Here is a 21,626-nt window from a genome sequence, read left to right as displayed (position 1 = left end):
TTCTGAAGGAGATCAGCCCTGAGATTTCTTTGGAAGGAATGATGCTAAAGCTGAAACTCCAGTACTTTGGCCACCTCATGAGAAGACTTGATTCATTGGAAAAGACTCTGATGCTAGGAGAGATTGGAGGCAGGAGGAGAAGGGGATGACAGAGGATGAGATGGCTGGATGGCATCACTGACTCAATGGACGTGAGTCTGAGTGAACTCCAGGGATTGGTGATGGATAGAGAGGCCTGTGTGCTGTGATTCATGGGGTCGCAAAGAGTTAGACATGACTGAGTGAATGAACTGAACTGAACTGAAGGAGACTTGATATTTATAGTACTGAGTCTCCCAAAGCATCAAGGGGGATTTTCTGGTGTCTCAGTGGTAAAGAATCTGCCTGTCAATGGAGCAGACAAGGATTCAATCCCTGACTTGGAAAGATTCCACATGCTGCAGGGCAATAGGCTCATGAGCCACAACAATTGAGCCTGCGCTCTAGAGCCCAGGAACCACAACTATTGAGTCCACGTGCTGCAAACTACCGAAGCCCACGTGCCTAGAGCCCAGGGTTTATTCTCTGCAACAAGAGAAGCCTGCACCACAACTAGAGCAGCCTGTACTTTTGCTGTAATCAGAGAAAAGCCTGCACAGCAAAGAAGACTCCAGCATAGTCAGAATAAATAAAACATGAATGTAGTATGTCCTGTCATTTATTTAGATGTTGTTTAATTTTTCTCAACACTCTCTTAAGATTTATTAGTATATATTCAAATTTTTATGAGTGCATAGAGTACCTAATTTAAAAATCTTTATCACAGAGAATTTAAAACATATTAAAAATGGAGAATAACATAAAGTACCAATAGGTACTCATCATTCAGCTTTAAAAATTATCAACTTATATAAAAAAAAAATTACCAACTTATAGCCAATTACATTGTCAACTTTCTTTTCATCTACCCATCTTAGATTTTGAAGCAAATCCCAAATTTCATATCTTTCATCTGCAAGTATTTTCATATTAATCTCTAAAGGGACTCATAAAAACAAAAATATGGAGTAATGTACATTTATCATGCAAATCTTCTTGCATATTATTACAAAATGTACACAATATACAAAAATATGACTATTTGAGTGCACTGGAAAGTGACCAAAAGCAGGCAGAAAACAGGAATATTTATCCATGAATAGTAACTACAAAGGTTAAGAGTTATCAGTTTTTTGCCTGTGGGCATGCCCCAAATGCGGCAGCTCCAGCAGCAGAAAACTCTACTCTCACTGGCTTTAGATAACAGAAGATAGAATTCAGGCCAGTACAGGAGCTAGAAACTTAGGAGGAAAGTCCTAGAAGAAAAAGAGCTACAAAAAAGGTGTCACTCAAAATCTGAGCCAAAACTCTGCACAAATTTCCTGTTACTATATATGCTAACTATGTGTATTTAGGGGAGACCAAACATGCCCAGTGAAGAAAGCAGAAACTGCTGAGGTGTCCATCCTTAAAAGACAAGTGAACTAGGTTAGACTGGTGAGTTTGCTGGATTTTTTTTTTGATTCAGTGCATTACCCAGTGTGCAGATAGTAGAACAGCACATGACTCAAGTCTTACTAGCTTGAGGTGTCTGAAGCAAAGTAGCTGGAAATTTAGAGGCAATACTCCAGAAGTTAAGAGAACCACACAGAGGATGAAAACTTAAGCCTGAGTATAAACTCTACTTGGTTAGCTGACCACTAAGATCTTCAGCATAGGGGAGACTCCAAGAAGGCAGATTTGAAAAGCAATTATCAGTTCACTTGCTCAGTCGTGTCTGACTCTTTGCGACCCCATGAACCGCAGCACCCCAGGCCTCTCTGTCCATCACTAACTCCTGGAGTCCACCCAAACCCATGTGCACTGAGTCGGTGATATCATCCAACCATCTCATCCTCTGTCGTCCCCTTCTCCTCCTCCCCTCAATCAGGGTCTTTAGCAATTATATATGTAGACATATGAATGGCCAGAAATCACATGAAAATGTGATCAACATCATTAGTCATCAAGAAAATGCAAATTATAAACACAATGAAGTATTAGTAAAAAGACTGATAATACCAAATGTTGGCCAAGATATGGAGCAACTGATACTCTCATACTATCCTGCTTATGGAAATGAAAAATGGTACAGTCACTTTGGAAAAATTCAAACTGTTTCTTATAAACAGTTTGAATCCTGTCTCTGAAATAAATCTGCCCTGGACAAGCAACTTTAGCACCTCTATCCTCTTATCTATATAAAATAAAGTACATTACCTACAATTCATTAATGTTATGAAGATTAAATAAGGTAACATGAAAAGTCTAATGTACTATGGGACACATAACCCTTCTCTGAACATTATAAATATAACCACCACTTTTGAACACCTCTTACCTCTGAGGCTGAGCTTGATTATTTCTTGAAGTGGTTTCTTTGACTTTCATAGAAGGACATTCATTTGATGGAATGGACTCTTCCACCAAATTTTCTTTTTCTGCTTGTATGTTGTAAGTATTATCAACTGCAAGAGAACAAAAACTAGTCTATACTCAAATCCCCAGGAAATACATATCTATATATACATATAACTTAATACAGAATTCTAGATTGAAATATGTGTGTGTGTATCCTTCTAAGCAGTGGAACCTTTTGTTCCAGTGAAATCTTATGCAGAAGATCAATTTATAAAAGCTACTTTAGTTGAAGCAGAAATGACATATCCAGGGCCCTGCCTATTTACTGGTCTAAGGCACCTCAGAAAAAAGTGTCCCAAACCCCTCATGACACTTTGTTTTATTATTTATTTATCTGGCTGCACTGAGTCTTAGTTGCAGCATGTGGAATTGCTGACCTTTGTCATGGAATGTGGGATCTTTAGTTGTGGCATATGAACTCTTAGTTGCAACATGTGAAATCTGGTTCCCTGACCAGGGATCAAACCTGGGCATCCTGCACTGAGACCAGAGTCTTCGCCATCAGACCACCAAGAAAGTCCCTCTCACGACATTTCAAAAAGATAGAAATTCTGAAAGCGTCTGTGAAAAAATGAAATCACCTAAGTAAGGAAAACAAGATAAGCTAAATTCCTCATCAGCAACAAAGGAAGATAAAAGATAATGGAACAATGCCTTCAGAGAAATCAAGAAAAAAATATTTTAAACTGCAATTCTATATTAAGTCCAACTTTCAATCATAAACGAAGGTGGAACAATGACATTTTCAAACATATGAGAACTCCAAGTTCTCTTCCTGCACCTTATCTTAGGAAGCTCCCCAGGGACGTATCCCTGGCTAATGAAGTACGAATGAAAGAATACAAGAAAGAGGACATAAGACCCAGGAAACGAGACACTAAGAAGAAACTAAGAAAAATAATGCCGCCCTCAAATAAAGTAGTGTAACTTCCAAGGATCATTGTTCAATATGTAGCAAGCTCAAATGTAACAAAATTTTAAGTAATTGATGAAGTTTAAAGAATCTACCTGACCCTGATATCAAGATGATCTTTATGTTGTCAAGGGATTGTGACAAATAACACCAAGAAAGAACCAAGAAGAAATGTAGCTACATCACAGTAACTGACCTGGCATTGAGTAATATTTACATAATCAAAATAATGTAAATATTTCTGTAGTAATCATATGACCAGACATTATAAATACAACCCCCAATTAAATTTAAAACAATAAGAATTTTAAAATGTAGCATCTAAGAAAAGGGACTGTGTATGTAGTGTTGGAGAAGGAGATATCTTATCAAAGTATTCTGATGTTACTATGGACATCATAAAACAGAAGCAGAGAAAGAGTGCTGAGAATAATGAGAAAGAAACAATCAAGTAAAGGCTTCATGGAAAAAATAGCATTTGATAGTACAGCTTATGAATTGAGCCTTGATTAAAGAACACTTCAACCAGATGACAGGGAAGAAAAGTCAGGCCAAGAAAACAATTTCACACAATATTTCTTCCAGAGAACAATTATTTAGCTCATTTCCTAAAGAACTTTTTTTCTCGAGGGAAGAAAAAGATATAGAAAAAAAAAATAGTATGCCATGTCAAAGCTTCAATAGAGTATCTTACCCAATTAAAAGACACAGATGATTAAATTTTTAAAAAGACCTAACTTTATATATAACCTCAGATATGCAGATGACACCACCCTTATGGCAGAAAGTGAAGAGGAACTAAAAAGCCTCTTGATGAAAGTGAAAGTGGAGAGTGAAAAAGTTGGCTTAAAGCTCAACATTCAGAAAACGAAGATCATGGCATCCGGTCCCATCACTTCATGGGAAATAGATGGGGAAACAGTGGAAATGTGTCAGACTTTATTTTTCTGAGCTCCAAAATCACTGCAGATGGTGACTGCAGCCATGAAATTAAAAGATGCTTACTCCCTGGAGGAAAAGTTATGACCAACCTAGATAGCATATTCAAAAGCAGAGACATTACTTTGCCGACTAAGGTCCATCTAGTCAAGGCTATGGTTTTTCCTGTGGTCATGTATGGATGTGAGAGTTGGACTGTGAAGAAGGCTGAGTGCTGAAGAATTGATGCTTTTGAACTGTGGTGTTGGAGAAGACTCTTGAAAGTCCCTTGGACTGCAAGGAGATCCAACCCATCCATTCTGAAAGAGATCAGCCCTGGGATTTCTTTGGAAGGAATGTTGCTAAGGCTGAAACTCTAGTACTTTGGCCACCTCATGCGAAGAGGTGACTCATTGGAAAAGACTCTGATGCTGGGAGGGATTGGGGGCAGGAGGAAAAGGGGACGACAGAGGACGAGATGGCTGGATGGCATCACTGATTCGATGGACACGAGTCTGAGTGAATTCCGGGAGTTGGTGATGGACAGGGAGGCCTGGCGTGCTGTGATTCATGGGGTCGCAAAGAGTCAGAAACGATTGAGCATCTGAACTGAACTGAACTATATACTGCCTGTAAAAAATGCATTTATAATAATCATGAAAGTGAAAGTGTGAGTTGCTCAGTTTGTCCAGCTCTTTGCAACCCCATGGACTGTAGCCCGCCAGGTTTCTCTGTCCACGGAATTCTCTAGGCAGGAATACTAGAGACAGTAACCATTCCCTTTTCCAGGGCATCTTCTTAACCCAGGGATTGAACCCAGGTCTCCTGCATTGCAGGAGGATTCTTTACCATCTGAGCCACCAGAGAAACCCAAGAATACTGGAGTGGGTGGCCTACCCCTTCTCCAGGGGATGTTCCCAACCCAGGAATCAAAGCAGGGTCTCCTGCATTGAGAGACTCCTTACTCAGTAAGGAAACACTGGCCTTAAAGGACACAGTAGACCAGATATATATAGAGAGAACGTGTGGACTCTTTACTAGCTGAGCTACCAGGGAAGCCTGCCCATAAGGCTATCCACTGACTTTTCAGTAAGCATATATTAAAGACAGTAATCATAAGGGGAGGAGAGTACAAATTCAGGGATGTTAAGATTCACTTGAAATTATGAGATTAGCAACATAAAATAATCATGGAGATACAGATACATATATATAAACCTCATGGTAATCACAAACCAAAAAAAATCTATAATAGATATACAGACACATAAAAAACAGAAAGGAATACAAATATGACACTACAGATAGCCATCAGACCATAAGGGAAGAGAACAAAGGAACAAAAACAGATATATAAAAAGAACACCCAAACAATTAAAATGGCAATAAGTAGATATATATCAGTAATTAGTCTAAATGCAAATGGATTAAATGCTTCAATCAAAAGACACCAAGTAGCTGAATGGATACAAAACAAGACCCATATATATGCTGCCTACAAGAGACTAACTTCAGATCTAAAGACACACACAAAGAGAAGTGAGAGGATGGTAAAAGGCATTCTATGCAAATACGAATCAAAGGAAAGCAGGGGTAGCAATAATTATATCAGACAAAATGGACTTTAAAACAAAGACTGTTACAAAGACAAAGGATATTATATATGATCAAGGAACCGATTCAAAAAGAAGATATAGCAATTGTAAATATATATGCACCCAACATAGGACCACCTAAACATATAAAACAAATATTAACAATCATAAAGGGAGAAACTGACAGTAACACAACAACAGAGAACTTTAACACCCCACTTATCTCAATGGACAGATTATCCAGACAGAAAACTCAGTAAGGAAACTCTGGCCTTAAAGGACACAGCAGACCAGATATATATAGAGAGAACATTTCATCCAAAAGCAGCAAAATACATATTTTCAACTGCACAGGGAACACTCTCCAGGACAGATCACATTCTACGCCACAAAACAAACTTCTGTAAATTTTAGAAAACTGAAACCATATTAAGCATCTTTTCTAACCACAACACTATGACACTAGCAGCCAACCACAAGAAACTGCAAAAAACAAAAAAACACATGGAGGTTAACCGATATGCTACTAAACAACCAACAGATCACTGAAGAAATTAAAGAAATCAAAAAAATACCTGGAGACAAATGAAAAAACACAACAGTCCAAAACCTATGGGATGTAGCAAAAGTGGTTCTAAGACAGAAGTTTACAGCAATACAAGCTCACCTTAGGGAACAAGGAAAATCTCAAACAATCAACCTAAACTTACACCTAAATCAACCAGAGAAAGAACAAACAAAACCCAGTTAGTAGAATGAAAAAAAAAAAATCATAAAGATCAGAACAGAAAGAAGTAAATAAATGGAAATAAATAGAATATGACTAAAAGAAAAATAGAAAAGACCAACGAAACTAAGGGCTGGTCCTTTGAAAAGATAAAATTGATAAACATTTTAGCTAGACTCATTAAAAAGAGAGAAAGGCCAAATCAATAAAGTCAGAAATGAAAAAGGAGAAGCTGCCAGCACCACCACAGAAATACAAAAGATCACAGGAGATTATTACAAACATCTATATGCCAATAAAATGGACAACCTAGAAGAAATGGAAAAATTCCTAGAAATGTACAATCTCCTAAGACTGAATCAGGAAGTAATAGAAAAGATTAAGAAACCAATTACTAGTAATGAATTTGAATCATTAATTTTAAAAAACTCCCAACAAACAAAAGTCCAGAAACAGATGACTTCACAGGTAAATTCTACCAAACATGTAGAAGAGTTAACACCTATCCTTCTCAAGCTATTTCAAAAAACTGCAGAGAAAGGAACTCTTCCAAACTCATTCCATGAGGCCAGCATCACCCTGTTATCAAAACCAGACAAAGATATTACAGAAAAAGGTCAATGTCACTGATGAACATAGATGCAAAAATTCTCAACAAAAAAGTATCATACACCATAATCAATATCATCTGTATTCATACCAGATACTTAAGGAGAAATAAACAATCCACAATCATAGTCTGAAATTTCAAAACCTCTCCCTAACTGATGGAACAAGTTGACAGAAAAATCAGCAAGACTATAATAGCCATGCACACGTGTATGTGCTAAGTCACTTCAGTCGTGTCCAACTCTTTGCGACCCTATGGACTGTAGGCTCCTCAGGCTCCTCTGTCCATTGGGATTCTCCAGGCAAGAATACTGGAGAGTTGTTAACTCTGATAAGCTGGTTCTTTGAGAAGATTAATAACAGTGCTAAATCTTTCACCACACTGATTAGAAAAATAGAGAGAGATGACATAAATTGCTAATAGCGGGAATGAGAGAGGTGATATCACTACAGAATTTATAAGTATCAAAAGGATAATAAGGAAACATTATGACAACTTTTTGCCTATAAATGAAACAATTTAGATGACATTGATAAATTACTTGAAAGACAAACTACCAAAGCTCATTCAAGAAGAAACAGATAATCTATATCTGCTAAATAAATTGAATTTTTACTTAAAAACCTCTCTGCAAAGAAAACTGCAGAGCCAGATAGCTTCAATGGTAAATTCTATAATATTAATTTTACACAAATTCTTCCAGAGATATGAAAAGGGAATATTTATATAGTAAGGCCAACATTTACTCTATCAAACAAATGCATCACAAGAAAGGAAAACTACAGACTATTCCCCATGAACACAGATGAAGAAAATTTTAAACAAAATAATGTAACAAACTAAATCTAAAATATACATATAAAGAAAAATACCATCCTGACCCATTGGGGTTCATTCCAGAAAAGAAAGATTGGCTTAAAATAGGAAAAGCAGCGTAATTAAGCAATTTAAAAACTAAAAATTTTAGAAAGGGAAAAAAATCATATAAACATCCTAATATATGCAGACAAAGCATCTAAGAAAATTTAGCATATATTACTATAAACATTATCAGCAAAATAGGAATAGAAGAGAAATTCCTCAGCCTGATAAAGGACATCTATGAAAAAACTACATCAGAAAAAAAAAAAAAAAAAAACTACATCAGGATTGAAATCAAAATAAGAAATGAGGCCTCCAAAAAAAAAAAGGACTATAGTTAACATTATACTTAATGGTGAAAGCCTGCATGCTTTCCCCTAAAATCAGGAATAAAACAAGCATGTCTACTTCTCCTCTCCTATTCAACGTCACATTAAAGGCTCTAGGCACTGCAATGCGCAAGAAAAACTAAAGGCTTATTTGCAGATGACATAATCACTAAGGTAGAAACCTGATGAAATCTACAAAAAAGGTACTAAAGCTAGTAAGTGACTTTAGAAGGTTGTAGGATAAAAGATCAATATGGAAAAATTTATCATAATTATTTGTACTAGCAACACAATAAAAGCTGAAATTAAAATAGAGGTCTGGGGACTTCCCTGATAGTCCAATAGTGAAGACCGTGCTCCCACTGCAAGGGGGAGTGGGTGTGATCCCTGGTTGGAGAACTAAGATCCCACATGCTGTGAGGCCAAAAAAAAAACCAAAAAACCAGCGCTCTGAAAAGTGCTTTGTGAACACAAATAAGGGGAATCAATTAGAGAAAAAAAGATACTTAAGTTGGAAACTGAATGATGAATAAGAATTTTTCAGTTAGACTAAGCGTAGAATAGCACTAATGAGACAGGTGAGAATGTGTACTAAGAAAGAAAAACCCTGTGGCTGAGGGGTATGCATGAGTGGAAGCAGTGTATGTGGTTTTTGATACATGATGGGCCAAGCAGAGGCGTCCTACTCTGGGGCTCACTGCTGACAAATAATTTTAAACTGAAAGTGATCCAGACAAACTAGGTACCATCACATCCTCTTTCGATTCAAGAAGAGCACAAAGACCGTCAAAGCAACAGAAAAATCTTCCACACTTCTAAGCACCTCAAGTGAAATATGTATACATGGTTATAACCTCTTACGCAAGAAAGATGGATACTTGTCCAGACCCCAAATTCAGTAAGATATCACCTGTGTTTGAAAGTCACCCTAGCAACTGAGACTCTGAACTAAACAAGTTCACTGAAAATACAGCGACTTTCTAATATGGCCCTCTAGTTAGTGCTGCAATTGGGGCGAGTTTCAGATTAACCGATAAAATTAATTCTCAAATGTTCTAAATTGACTATGGTGATTGCACAACTATTCCATGAGCATATGAAAAAAAGACTGAAAGGTACACTTTAAGCAGGTGAATTGTATGACATGTGAATTACATCTAAATACAGCTACTATTTCAAAACAATCATTTTTGAGGATTTATGACCTCTTAAAAGAATATTTTTTATTCTAATCAAACAGACAGTATTTTGTATATTTAGTAACTATTAGTTAAATGTCAATCATCTTTTAAATCAGATACAAGACTCAAAGAATTCTTGCATAATTATCAAGCAGTACATTCTTCTCTCCTGCTGTTTTGTTTCCCAGCCAGACTTGGGTTACGTTACATTAAATCTAGTCAAAAAAGAAAATAGTTATATATCTGGCAATAAAATTCTATGTTAGCTTAATTTCTCAAAGTTTGAAAACTGAAAAGAACATAGCACATCATTAGTTTTCAAATCACCGTGAAATGAATAAATGAATTAGCCCATTTCACCAATTAAAAACAAAGGGATACATCATTTAGGTAATTTCCCCAGGTCCCTCAGGTTCCTAATATACTGCTCCACCATTCTGCCAAGGAGCTTTTTTCTAAGATGTTCTTTCTTACCTGGCCTCAAGGGTGTGACATCTTGATGAAGATTAGCCTTCCTCAGAGGTGTTTTGCCCTGAAAAAGCCCTCCTGTACCATCCTTCCCAGGAAACTTATTCTCCAGATTAGCCTTCTCATCTGTGAAAAGGTAAAATCATGATCATCTAAACAACCAGCAAGGAAGCAAACAAAAGAGTATCATACACTTAAAATGAGGCCTAAAGCCTCCTACTGGTATACTTCGAACTCATTTGGCAAGTACCAGCAAAGCTTCAGTGATTAAAAAAAATAATAAGTACAGGTTATATAACAGAGACAGCAACTGCAAAAACTAACACTAAAACACTGGTAACACTGAACAAAGTATTACAGAAAAGAAGTGCAGACTCTGCATTGTGAATAGCTCTTTATCTTTGCTTGATACAAATTTAGGACCATATAATCATAAACTGGCCTTATCTACTACCTAAATACATCATGTTCCTTTGAAAGAAAACTGTAATCAGGGAGATTGGTAAGGCTTACAAGGGACATCTTGTAGTCTAATTGAGTTGAGGTTCTTCCTCAATTAAGACAGTGTGGGGTGCAAGAGGATGGAATAGAGCTAGGTTCTCTCAGGGAATTATATCTTAGGTTTTGCCATGACCAAAGCCAGTACAAGCAGTGAAAAGTGTATTCTATCAACAGCCTACTGATACAAGTTTTAGGAATGTGTTGAGTCCCACTGTGAATGTATACTCTGACTGCAACTGTGTAAAAAGATGTGATTATCTGGAAGAAAATTATAAAGAAATACATTAGAACTTGTGTGGACCACAACAAACTCTGGAAAATTCGGAAAGAGATAGGAATACCAGACCACCTGACCTGCCTCCTGAGAAATCTATCTGCAGGTCAGGAAGCAACAGTTAGAACTGGACATGGAACAGACTGGTTCCATACAGGGAAAGGAGTACATCAAGGCCATATATTGTCACCCTGCTTATTTAACTTATACACAGAGTGCATCATGAGAAACACTGGGCTGGATGAAGCACAAGCTGGAATCAAGACTGCCGGGAGAAATATCAATAACCCGATATGCAGATGACACCATCCTTATGGCAGAAAGCGAAGAACTAAAAAGCCTCTTGATGAAAGTGAAAGAGGACAGTGAAAAAGTTGGCTTAAAGCTCAACATTCAGAAAACTAACATCATGGCATCTGGTCCCATCACTTCATGGCAAATAGGTGGGGAAACAGCGGAAACAGTGACAGACTTTATTTTCCTGGGGTCCAAAATCACTGCAGATGGTGACTGCAGCCATGAAATTAAGATGCTCGCTCCTTGGAAGAAAAGTTATGACCAACCTAAACAGCATATTAAAAAGCAGAGACATTACTTGGCCAAGAAAGGTCCATCTAGACAAAGCTATGGTTTTCCCAGTATTCATGTATAGATTTTAGAGTTGGACTATAAAGAAAGCTGAGTGCCAAAGAACTGATGCTTTTGAACTGTGGTGTTGGAGAAGACTCTTGAGAATCCCTTGGACTGCAAGGAGATCCAACCAGTCCATCTTAAAGGAAATCAGTCCTGAATATTCATTGGAAGGACTGATGCTAAAGCTGAAACTCCAATACTCTGGCTACCTGATGCAAAGAACTGACTCATTTGAAAAGACCCTGATACTGGGAAAGACTGAAGGCAGGGGGAGAAGGGGACGACAGAGGATGAGATGGTTGGATGGCATCACTTGACTCAGTGGACATGAGTCTGAATAAACTCCGGGAGTTGGTGATGGACAGGGAGGCCTGGCGTGCTGCAGTCCATGGGGTCGCAAAGAGCAACTGAATTGAACATTAGAACTAAGATGATTTTGAAAAAACAGTAGGATCCATTTTTTCTTTCAAAGTATATTTAAAAGTATTGTTATACTAATATTTCCTTTCCTGTTTTCAAGAAAAAACCTTGGAAAAAGAGAGACAGCCCAGGTATTTCCTCAGGGTTTCCGTGGACCAAGGGCATGGAGAAGACCTTCTGTATGGCAGCAGGCTTTCTTATCCACCCTTCCTCCTATACACACCCAACAGACCCACTGGATTTCATTAGAGTCCTTTTCCAAGAGAATGGTATATGCTATCACATTTGGACACTGCACTATAAGCGTGAAGTACAGCTGCAATGGACTCATTTCTACCCCCATCACATACTGATTTCTCTTAATGAGGAAGAAAAAAATGAAGAAGACCCAGCAATAACTAGCATGACATATCACTGGTCTCACATACTATCCCAAAGTAATAAAAAAACAGAGAACAGACTTATTGGACATGGGGAGAGGGGAGGAGAGGGTGAGATGTATGGAAAGAGTAACATGGAAACTTACATTACAATATGTAAAATAGATAGCCAAAGGGAATTTGCTGTATGGCTCAGGAAACTCAAACAGAGGCTCTGTATCAACCTAGAGTGGTAGGATGGGGAAGGAGATGGGAGGGAGGTTCAAAAGGGAGAAGATATATGTATACCTATGACTGAATCACAGTGAAGTTTGACAGAAAAAAACAAATTTCTGTAAAGCAATTATCCTTCAATAAAAAAAAAAATTAAAAAAACCCTCACATCCTTATTTGTTGACGATGTCAAAGTTTGTGTCCTATCACCTGACCCAGTATCAGGGAATCCTATCTCTGGAGACTGGGTTCTGAGTAGCATAATCCCTCCATTTAAAAATGGCAAGCCACTCCAGTATTTTTGCCTAGAGAATTCCATGAACAGGGGCTACAGTTCATGGGGTCCCAAAGAGTCAGACAAGACGGAGTGACTAACACTCACTGTGACTTTGGGCTAGTTCCATAAATCCTAGAAGCCTGAATTTTAATAACCAAAGCAGTCTTGAGAAAGAAGAATGGAGTTGGAGGAATCAACCTTCCTTACTTCAGATTATACTACAAAGCTATAGTCATCAAGACAGTATGGTATGAAAAGAAACACAGGCTAGTGAAACAAGATAGAAAGCCTAGAAATAAACCCATGCATTTATGGGTACCTTATACCTTATTTTTGACAAAGGAGGCAAGAATATACAATGGGGCAAAGACAGCCTCTTCAATAAATGGTGCTGGGAAAATTGGACAGCTACATGTAAAACAATGAAATTAGAACACTTCCTAACACCATCAGTTCAGTTCAGTTCAGTTGCTCAGTCATGTCTGACTCTCTGTGACCCCATGAATGGCAGAACACCAAGCCTCCCTGTCCATCACCAACTCCTAGAGTTCACTCAGACTCACGTCCATCGAGTCAATGATGCCATTCAGCCATATCATCCTCTGCCATCTCCTTCTCCTCCTGCCCCCAATCCCTCCCAGGATCAGTCTTTTCCAATGAGTCAACTCTTCACATCAGGTGGCCAAAGTATTGGAGTTTCAGCTTCAGCATCATTCCTTCCAAAGAAATCCCAGGGTTGATCTCCTTCAGAATGGACTGGTTGGATCTCCTTGCAGTCCAAGGGACTCTCAAGAGTCTTCTCCAACACCACAGTTCAAAAGCATCAATTCTTCGGCACTCAGCTTTCTTTACAGTCCAACTCTCACATCCATACATGACCATAGGAAAAACCATACCCTTGACTAGACGGACCTTTGTTGGCAAAGTAATGTCTCTGCTTTTGAATATGCTATCTAGGTTGGTCATAACTTTTCTTCCAAGGAGTAAGCATCTTTTAATTTCACGGCTGCAGTCACCATCTGCAGTGATTTTGGAGCCCAAAAAAATTAAGTCTGACACTGTTTCCACTGTTTTCCCATCTATTTCCCATGAAGTGAGGAGGCCTTACAAATAGTTGTGAAAAGAAGAGAAGCGAAAAGCAAAGGAGAAAAGGAAAGATATAAGCATCTGAATGCAGAGGTCCAAAGAATAGCAAGAAGAGATAAGAAAGCCTTCCTCAGCAATCAATGCAAAGAAATAGAGGAAAACAACAGAATGGCAAAGACTAGAGATCTCTTCAAGAAAATTAGAGATACCAAGGGAACATTTCATGCAAAGATGGGCTAGATAAAGGACAGAAATGGTATGGACCTAACAGAAGCAGAAGATATTAAGAAGAGGTGGCAAGAATATACACAAGAACTGTACAAAAAAAATCTTCAAGACCAAGATAATCGCGATGGTGTGATCACTCACCTAGAGCCAGACATCCTGGAATGTGAAGTCAAGTGGGCCTTAGAAAGCATCACTACGAACAAAACTAGTGGAGGTGATGGAATTCCATTGGAGCTATTTCAAATCCTGAAAGATGATGCTGTGAAAGTGCTGCACTCAATATGCCAGCAAATTTGGAAAACTCAGCAGTGGCCACAGGACTGGAAAAGGTCAGTTTTCATTCCAGTCCCAAAGAATGCTCAAACTACTGCAAACCTGCACTCATCTCACATGCTAGTAAAGTAATGCTCAAAATTCTCCAAGCAAGGCTTCAGCAATAAGTGAACAGTGAACTTCCAGATATTCAAGCTGGTTTTAGAAAAGGCAGAGGAACCAGAGATCAAATTGCCAACATCCGCTGGATCATCAAAAACGCAAGAAAGTTCCAGAAAAACATCTATTTCTGCTTTATTGACTATGCCAAAGCCTTTGACTGTGTGGATCACAATAAACTGTGGAAAATTCTGAAACAGATGGGAATATCAGAGCACCTAACACCATACACAAAGATAAACTCAAAATGGATTAAAGACCTAAATGTAAGACCAGAAACTATAAAACTCTGACAGGAAAACATAGGCAAAACACTTGATGACATAAAACAAAGCAAGATCCTCTATGACCCACTTCCTAGGGTAATGGAAATAAAAACAAAAGTAAACAAGAGGGACCTGATTAAACTTAAAAGCTTTTGCACAGCAAAGGAAACTATAAGCAAGGTGAAATGGAAGAAAATAATAGCAAATGAAACAACTGACAAAGGATTAACTTCCAAAATATCAAGCAGTTCATATAACTCAATAACAGAAAAGCAAACCACCCAATCAAAAAGTGCAGAAAAGACCTAAATAGACATTTCTCCAAAGAAGATATACAAATGGCTAACAAACACATGAAAAGATGCCCATCTTCGTTCATTATTTGAGAAATGCAAATCAAAACTACAATGAGATATCGCCTCACACCAGTCAGAATGGCCCTCATCAAAAAGTCCTCAAACAATAAATGCTGGAGAGGGTGTGGAGAAAAGGGAACAGTCTTGCACTGTTGGTGGGAATGTAAATTGATACAGCCACTATGGAAGACAGTATGGAGATTTCTTAAAAAAACTAGAAATAAAACCACCATATAACCCAGCTATCCCACTCCTAGGCATATACCCTGAGGAAATCAAAACTGAAAGAGACGCATGTATCCCTTTGTTCACTGCAGCACTATTTACAATAGCTAGAATGTGGAATCAACGTAGATGTCCATTGACAGATGAATAAATAAAGAAGTTGTGGAACATATACACAAAGGAATAACACTCAGCCGTAAAAACGAACACATTTGAGTCAACTCTAATGAGGTGGATGAACTTAGAATCTATTACACAGAGTGAAATGAGTCAGAAAGATAAATACCGTATTCTAAAACATATATACGGCATCTAGAAAAATGGTAATGAAGAATTTATTTACAGGGCAACAACAGAGAAACAAACATAGAGAACAGACTTATGGACATGGGGAGAGAGGAGGAGAGGGTGAGATGTATGGAAAGAGTAACATGGAAACTTGTATTACCATATGTAAAATAGATAGCCAACGGGAATTTGTTGTAATGGCTCAGGAAACTCAAACAGGGGCTCTGTATCAACCTAGAGGGGTGGGATGGGGAGGGAGATAGGAGGGAGTTTCAGAAGGGAGGGGATATACGTATACCTATGGCTGATTCATGTTGAGATTTGACAGAAAACAGGAGAATTCTGCGAAACAATTATCCTTCAATAAAAAATAAATTAAAAAAAAAAAGACCTGGGGAGAGGTAGCAAGAGGGAGGTGAGTATAGTTCTAAAAGAGGAACACAAGGATCCTCATGATGTTAGAACAGTTTGATATCTTGACTTTGGTAGTAAATCAGTGAATCTACACAGGTGATAAAATCACATAGAACTGAATACACATGAAAATAAGTACAAGTGATACTGGGGAAATCTGAGTAAGATTGGTGGAGTGTATCACTGTCAACATTCCAGCTGTAACATTATACTCTATGCTCAGTGACAACAGAGCAAGTTTTTATGTGACTGCCCTCACTATAGACATGTAGTTGAATTTCACTCAATTTTTTTCAACCGAATTTTACCATATGTTCATAAAGCTTAAATATTCATCATTTTTAACTGCAAAACTTTGATTTCTACTGATAGTCCATTTCCAAAATAGTGGACATTTCAACTACTTCTATCATATGGTGACAAAGTCTCTGAGTGCAGAAAGGAATTTATGTTTTAGTTATCTACAATCCATTCTTTTGAAAGGTGCTCAGCACAAAGCAAGTCACTATCCCTTAAAACAACTAGAAAAGCAGACACTTACCAAACCAGGAATCTATGTGTTGTGTATCTTCCTCATCAGTCAAGGATGAAAAATTGATGAAGTCCGTTGGAGCATCATAGGAATAAGAGGTTGTGACTTGTGACATTGTGTCCCACCCTTGGTGCAAAACAGCAGGTTATTTCCAACGTTTGTGTCACTTTTCTCAACAGGTCACTTCCTAAGGAGATAAATGGTTCAGAAACTTGATTGCACATTTATCTAAGGTACTGGTACCCTATTTTGCTTTTACAATCACATATGCATTCTGAAAATAATCTGGGCAATATGCCTTACTTTTCAAATCACACTAAAAGTAAAGTTTACTTTTTCAGTAACTTGACACTCCTGGAGGTAAATACATTGGAATTAGAAAGAGGCCAAATTTAATGAATACCTACGATATGTCATGTACTGTGCTAAGTCTTTTACATTCATTATCTTATTTTCCTCAATCTACCGTTTTCTCATTTCCAGTCTCATCCACATCCAATGCATTTTCCCTTTGCCCTGAATAACCCAATTTCTGAAACACATCATAGCTACCAACCAAAATCTTACTCATCATTGCAAGTCCAATTCAATCATCTCTAAAATCTTTCCCAATTTTCACCTACCATGCATTACTGTTGCCCCTCCAAAGCCATTGTGCTTTTATACCATCTAATTTTATATTAGCTAACTATGCAGATCTCTCTCCTAGTAAATCCTAAGTTCCTTTAGACAAGGATGAACTCTACTCACTTGTGTATACCTCATCCATTAAGGTGCTTAGAACAGTATCTCATACATAGTAAAAAACCTCAATAGTGTTTTGCCAAGTACAGGTTTCTTCTTTAAAAATACTTCTGTAAAAAATACTACTCCTGGGCATAGAGACAAATACCTTTAAAAATACATAAAAGGGACAACATGCAGATTAGGATAAAAAAAAAAGATGTGGGCCATCCTTACTTCTGCATACTTGTCCTGTGCCCTCTGTCCTGTGGAAGGAGTGTCAGCCCCCGACTCCAACCCAATGTGGTTAAAAAAATAGCTAAAAGTAATAGCCTAAAGGCTATACTCACTTGGCAAATAATTTCCCTACAAAACCCAATGAATCATTTGTCTTCATTATGGAATGACATGGACTTAAAGTATTCTGTATCATGGAAGAGAAGCAGACATCAGTTAATGACTTACATACACATTTGCTAATTTAAGTACTTTCTTTAAGCCTTGATAAATACATGCTCATTTTTTAAATGAGATCACAAAAAAATGATTTCATAAAAATCCACAATGCCATACTACTTCACACACCCACACAATTTCTCTCAATCTCTCTCTACACACACAACACATACACACACTTAACTTTTACTTTTTTTTTCAAATGAGATCATTGACATTTTGAATCTGCTTCACATATCGCAAGCATCTTCCATGTCAATACAGATATATCAGCAACTAATAACTAATTTACTTATCCCCTATATTAGGACTGTCCCAATACTTTCGCTTTAAAGATACAACCAGAAGAATATCCATGAAGCTAAGTTTCTGTATATATACTTAATTCTTCCCTGAAGGCAAATTCTTAAAAGACAGAATCACTGGCTATTGACACATAATGTGAAAACGTTCCTCAGGAGAGTTAATATCCCTTTGCATTACAGAGAGGTGTGCCAGTTCTCTTCCAGGTACTAATAGCCCTCAGTACTCATTTTCTTTATATTATACCACTATACTTATGCTCTGAGATAAATTATGAGATTAGGTCCACTCAACCTCATTGTTGCTCGGTGGTTTGGCCAGTGGACTTGGGTAATTTCTCTCAGTGGACTTGGGTAATTCAGAAGGAATTTGTTCTATTTGGTTTACATAGTGAAATCAATCTATGCACCCCCATGGTCTCCCCTATGAATTCACTGAAGCTATACCTCCACAGCTATCTTTATAACAATGCTCCAACTGAAGTACTTAGTGTAGAAATATGACATTTTGGAGTTGGGAGGAGTTTTAAATGACACCTATATTTTTCAGTTTATAGATAAAGATTAAATAAAGCAAAATGAGGTCCTCTTTCACTTTTCACTTGCATGCATTGGAGAAGGAAATGGCAACCCAATCCAGTGTTCTTGCCTGGAGAATCCCAGGGACGGGGAGCCTGGTGAGCTGCTGTCTATGGGGTTGCACAGAGTCAGACATGACTGCAGAGACTTAGCAGCAGGATCATACAACACTACTACTAATGATCATGGTAAAAACAAGGTACCAAAGGTGCTTACACATGCCAAGCACCATGAAATAACAACACTAAAGACATACAATTTTAATCCCCTCAACAATCCTCTAAAGCATCAATTATTCCCATCCTAGAAGAGAAAGCTGAAAGTAAGGGAAATTGAAAACGACTTGCCCAATATCATAAAGTTATATAAAGGAAGAATCCGATCTAGAACTGAGGCGCCTGACTTTAGTATAATATGTTTTCTACATCATCTGCCCTTACCCTATGAGTTAGAGAAGCATGTTAATGTAGTTATGGTCTATATTTGCATAGGAAACAGTACTGTATCTCTTTCCAAGTATAGAGACAGTCTTCCTAGTCTTTTACCCTGAATAGAGGATTCTTTACTATCCTCAATTCTTACGTTTTCACACTTCCCCATTTCTACTTTCATTATTCAATTTAACTCAGTAAGCTATGTGTTAGCAGTTCACTCACAGTTGCTAGGGGCCATAAATCTGGGCTTGATAATACTGGAGCTCCTTTCTCACTAATATTCAAGGATGAGACACTGTCTCATACAAAAAGTAGAAGATTTAGTCTCAGACACAAAGGAATTCAAAATCTAGACAGGAGGCCTATCAGACTTAAAAGATGTGCTGTGCTTAGTCACTCAGTTGCGCCAGACTCTACGACTCCATGGACTGTAGCCTGTCAGGCTCCTCTGTCCATGAGATTCTCCAGGCAAGAATACTGGAGTGGGCTGCCATGCCCTCCTCCAGGGAATCTTCCCAACCCAGGAATCAAACCCAGGTCTCCTGCATTGCAGGTGGATTCTTTACCGTTTGAGCCATCAGGGACACCTAGACTTATTTTAAGACTATTAATCAGACTTAAGACATAAGATGGTATAATATTTAAATCATATAGTATGAACTATAAGCATTGGCTTAAGCCAAGGTATGATTAAATATTTTTCATTGAACACCATCAAAACAGTAAAAAGTGCTCTAAGACAGAAATCACCCCCTTGATCACCAAGTTTCCAAGCCTGGAGTAGTAGCCAGGGGACAGCTTGGCCAATAAGAACAAAGTAGGAATCTGCTGAGGGATTCCTAAGAAAACTCATACTTTCCTAATATAGATATACTACAGCCCTTGCTCCTCCCCTTTTCCTTCACCTTGCTTCTTGCCTTGAATGCAGATGTAATGGCTAGAGCTACAGCAGTCATCATATACACAGGGGTAAATGGCCTAGAGTAACAGATATCACTGAGCTACTGATCAGTGATGATCAAATATCAGCAAACACCTACCTCCAGACAATAAAATTCTTTTCATATAGGTCCTTACTAAGCAATCCCAACATGGAAATACAGAATTCTAGGCCTCTCCCTGGCATTACTTGATGTATATGACAATGGGGAAGTTACTCTACCTGTCTGCCTACCTACTTCCCATAAACAAGAAAGAAGGTATTTTGAGTGCTATGATATTACCACTGCCTTTTGACCTACTGATACCTTTCCTCTCCTTGACCAAATTTCTACTCAAAGGACCCTATTGGAAGATTCTCCAGCAACTGATAGTGGCTAAAATTCCTCTGTTGTAAGAAGCAAGTTTTCCTATTCTTTGAACAAACATCCTAGAAGACATGGGAAAATCTTGGATTCCCATGATCTTAATGCCTAACCCAGGTCACTGGGAAGACTTCCCAGGCAGGAATGTTACAAAGACAAGTAAAGCTGGGGGAGGGAAGAGACAGGAATGTAATATGCAGCAATCCCACTTAGTCTTCTAAAAATCATGATTCCACCAAAGCATGCTGCTGAAAACAACCTGGAAAGAATTCAAATTTAACCCCTCACAGCCTTTTTTCTTTTTAAATAATGAAGCTACACTGCTAGGCTCTTTGGAAAATAATTTGCATTTTTCTTTGATAGATCTTGCCAAAAGTAGAAACTTATCTTATAAACATGTATCTAGGCATATATAAGAATATACACAAAGCATTGTTCATAAAAGCCAAAAAACTGAATATGCAAATTTGACCAATAGATTAGTTGAATAAATTATGGCACAACCACATGTTGAGATATTAAGTAACTTTAATATTAAGTAATGTTACATATGTGATTTCTACAGAATGAGCTCCAAGAGCTATTAAATAAGAAAAGCAAAATGCACAAGTGTGTGCTCTCATTCAAGTTAAAGAGGAAAGAGGTAATGTATACTCATGAATACCTTTATACATACATAGACTATTGCAGAAGACACAGAAGTGTTAATAGCATTTGGGACTGGGAAGAAAGCTGAGAGGTCTGGGTCAGGGGAACACTTTTCACTATATTAACTTTCTTATTCTATTATTTCAATGCGTACCTTTTCAGTTTAAAGAGCTAGTTAAGCTGTATTATTATCCCCTGAAATCCATGGTGACAGTCCAGAAGTCATTAGGTTTTCTGGGATTTGTATTATTCTTATAATCCAGCAATAACTGTTAAATCTTTTGATTTTTGGAAATAATGCTTCCCATTTACATGGTCTATAAACCGGATACTAACTTCACATATCCAAATGATAAATATTTTTTTTGTTAATGTTTCTGCATAAAATCTTGTGTATTGACCTAATAAAAACTTTGAAAGCAAAGTTAAAAATAGTAATAACTATTAATTACTGAATACTTATATGACAAGCAGACACTGTGTAATGTTTTCATGTATTAACTCCACTAAATTCTCACAGTAATTCTATGAAGTGGGTACTATTCACAGATGAGGAAACTGAGGCACGGAGAGAT

General features: G+C 37.7%; 1 protein-coding gene across 2 annotated transcripts in view; it reads right to left on the bottom strand.

Moving 5' to 3' along the window:
* TPX2 (TPX2 microtubule nucleation factor) overlaps positions 1-21,626 on the bottom strand; it is a 56,396-nt gene that overhangs the window by 26,818 nt on the left and 7,952 nt on the right. For both annotated transcript variants that reach the window (XM_068987549.1, XM_068987550.1), the window contains exons 3-5: positions 16,615-16,792; positions 10,087-10,206; positions 2,399-2,525 (exon numbers count right to left, since the gene is read on the bottom strand). In XM_068987549.1, coding sequence (XP_068843650.1) covers positions 2,399-2,525; positions 10,087-10,206; positions 16,615-16,720 — 353 coding nt within the window. In that variant the 5' untranslated portion in view covers positions 16,721-16,792. The remainder of the gene's footprint in view (positions 1-2,398; positions 2,526-10,086; positions 10,207-16,614; positions 16,793-21,626) is intronic.

The sequence above is a fragment of the Capricornis sumatraensis genome, chromosome 15, assembly GCF_032405125.1.
Source record: "Capricornis sumatraensis isolate serow.1 chromosome 15, serow.2, whole genome shotgun sequence".
NCBI lineage: Eukaryota > Metazoa > Chordata > Mammalia > Artiodactyla > Bovidae > Capricornis > Capricornis sumatraensis.
This window is presented reverse-complemented; position numbering and strand designations above follow the sequence as displayed.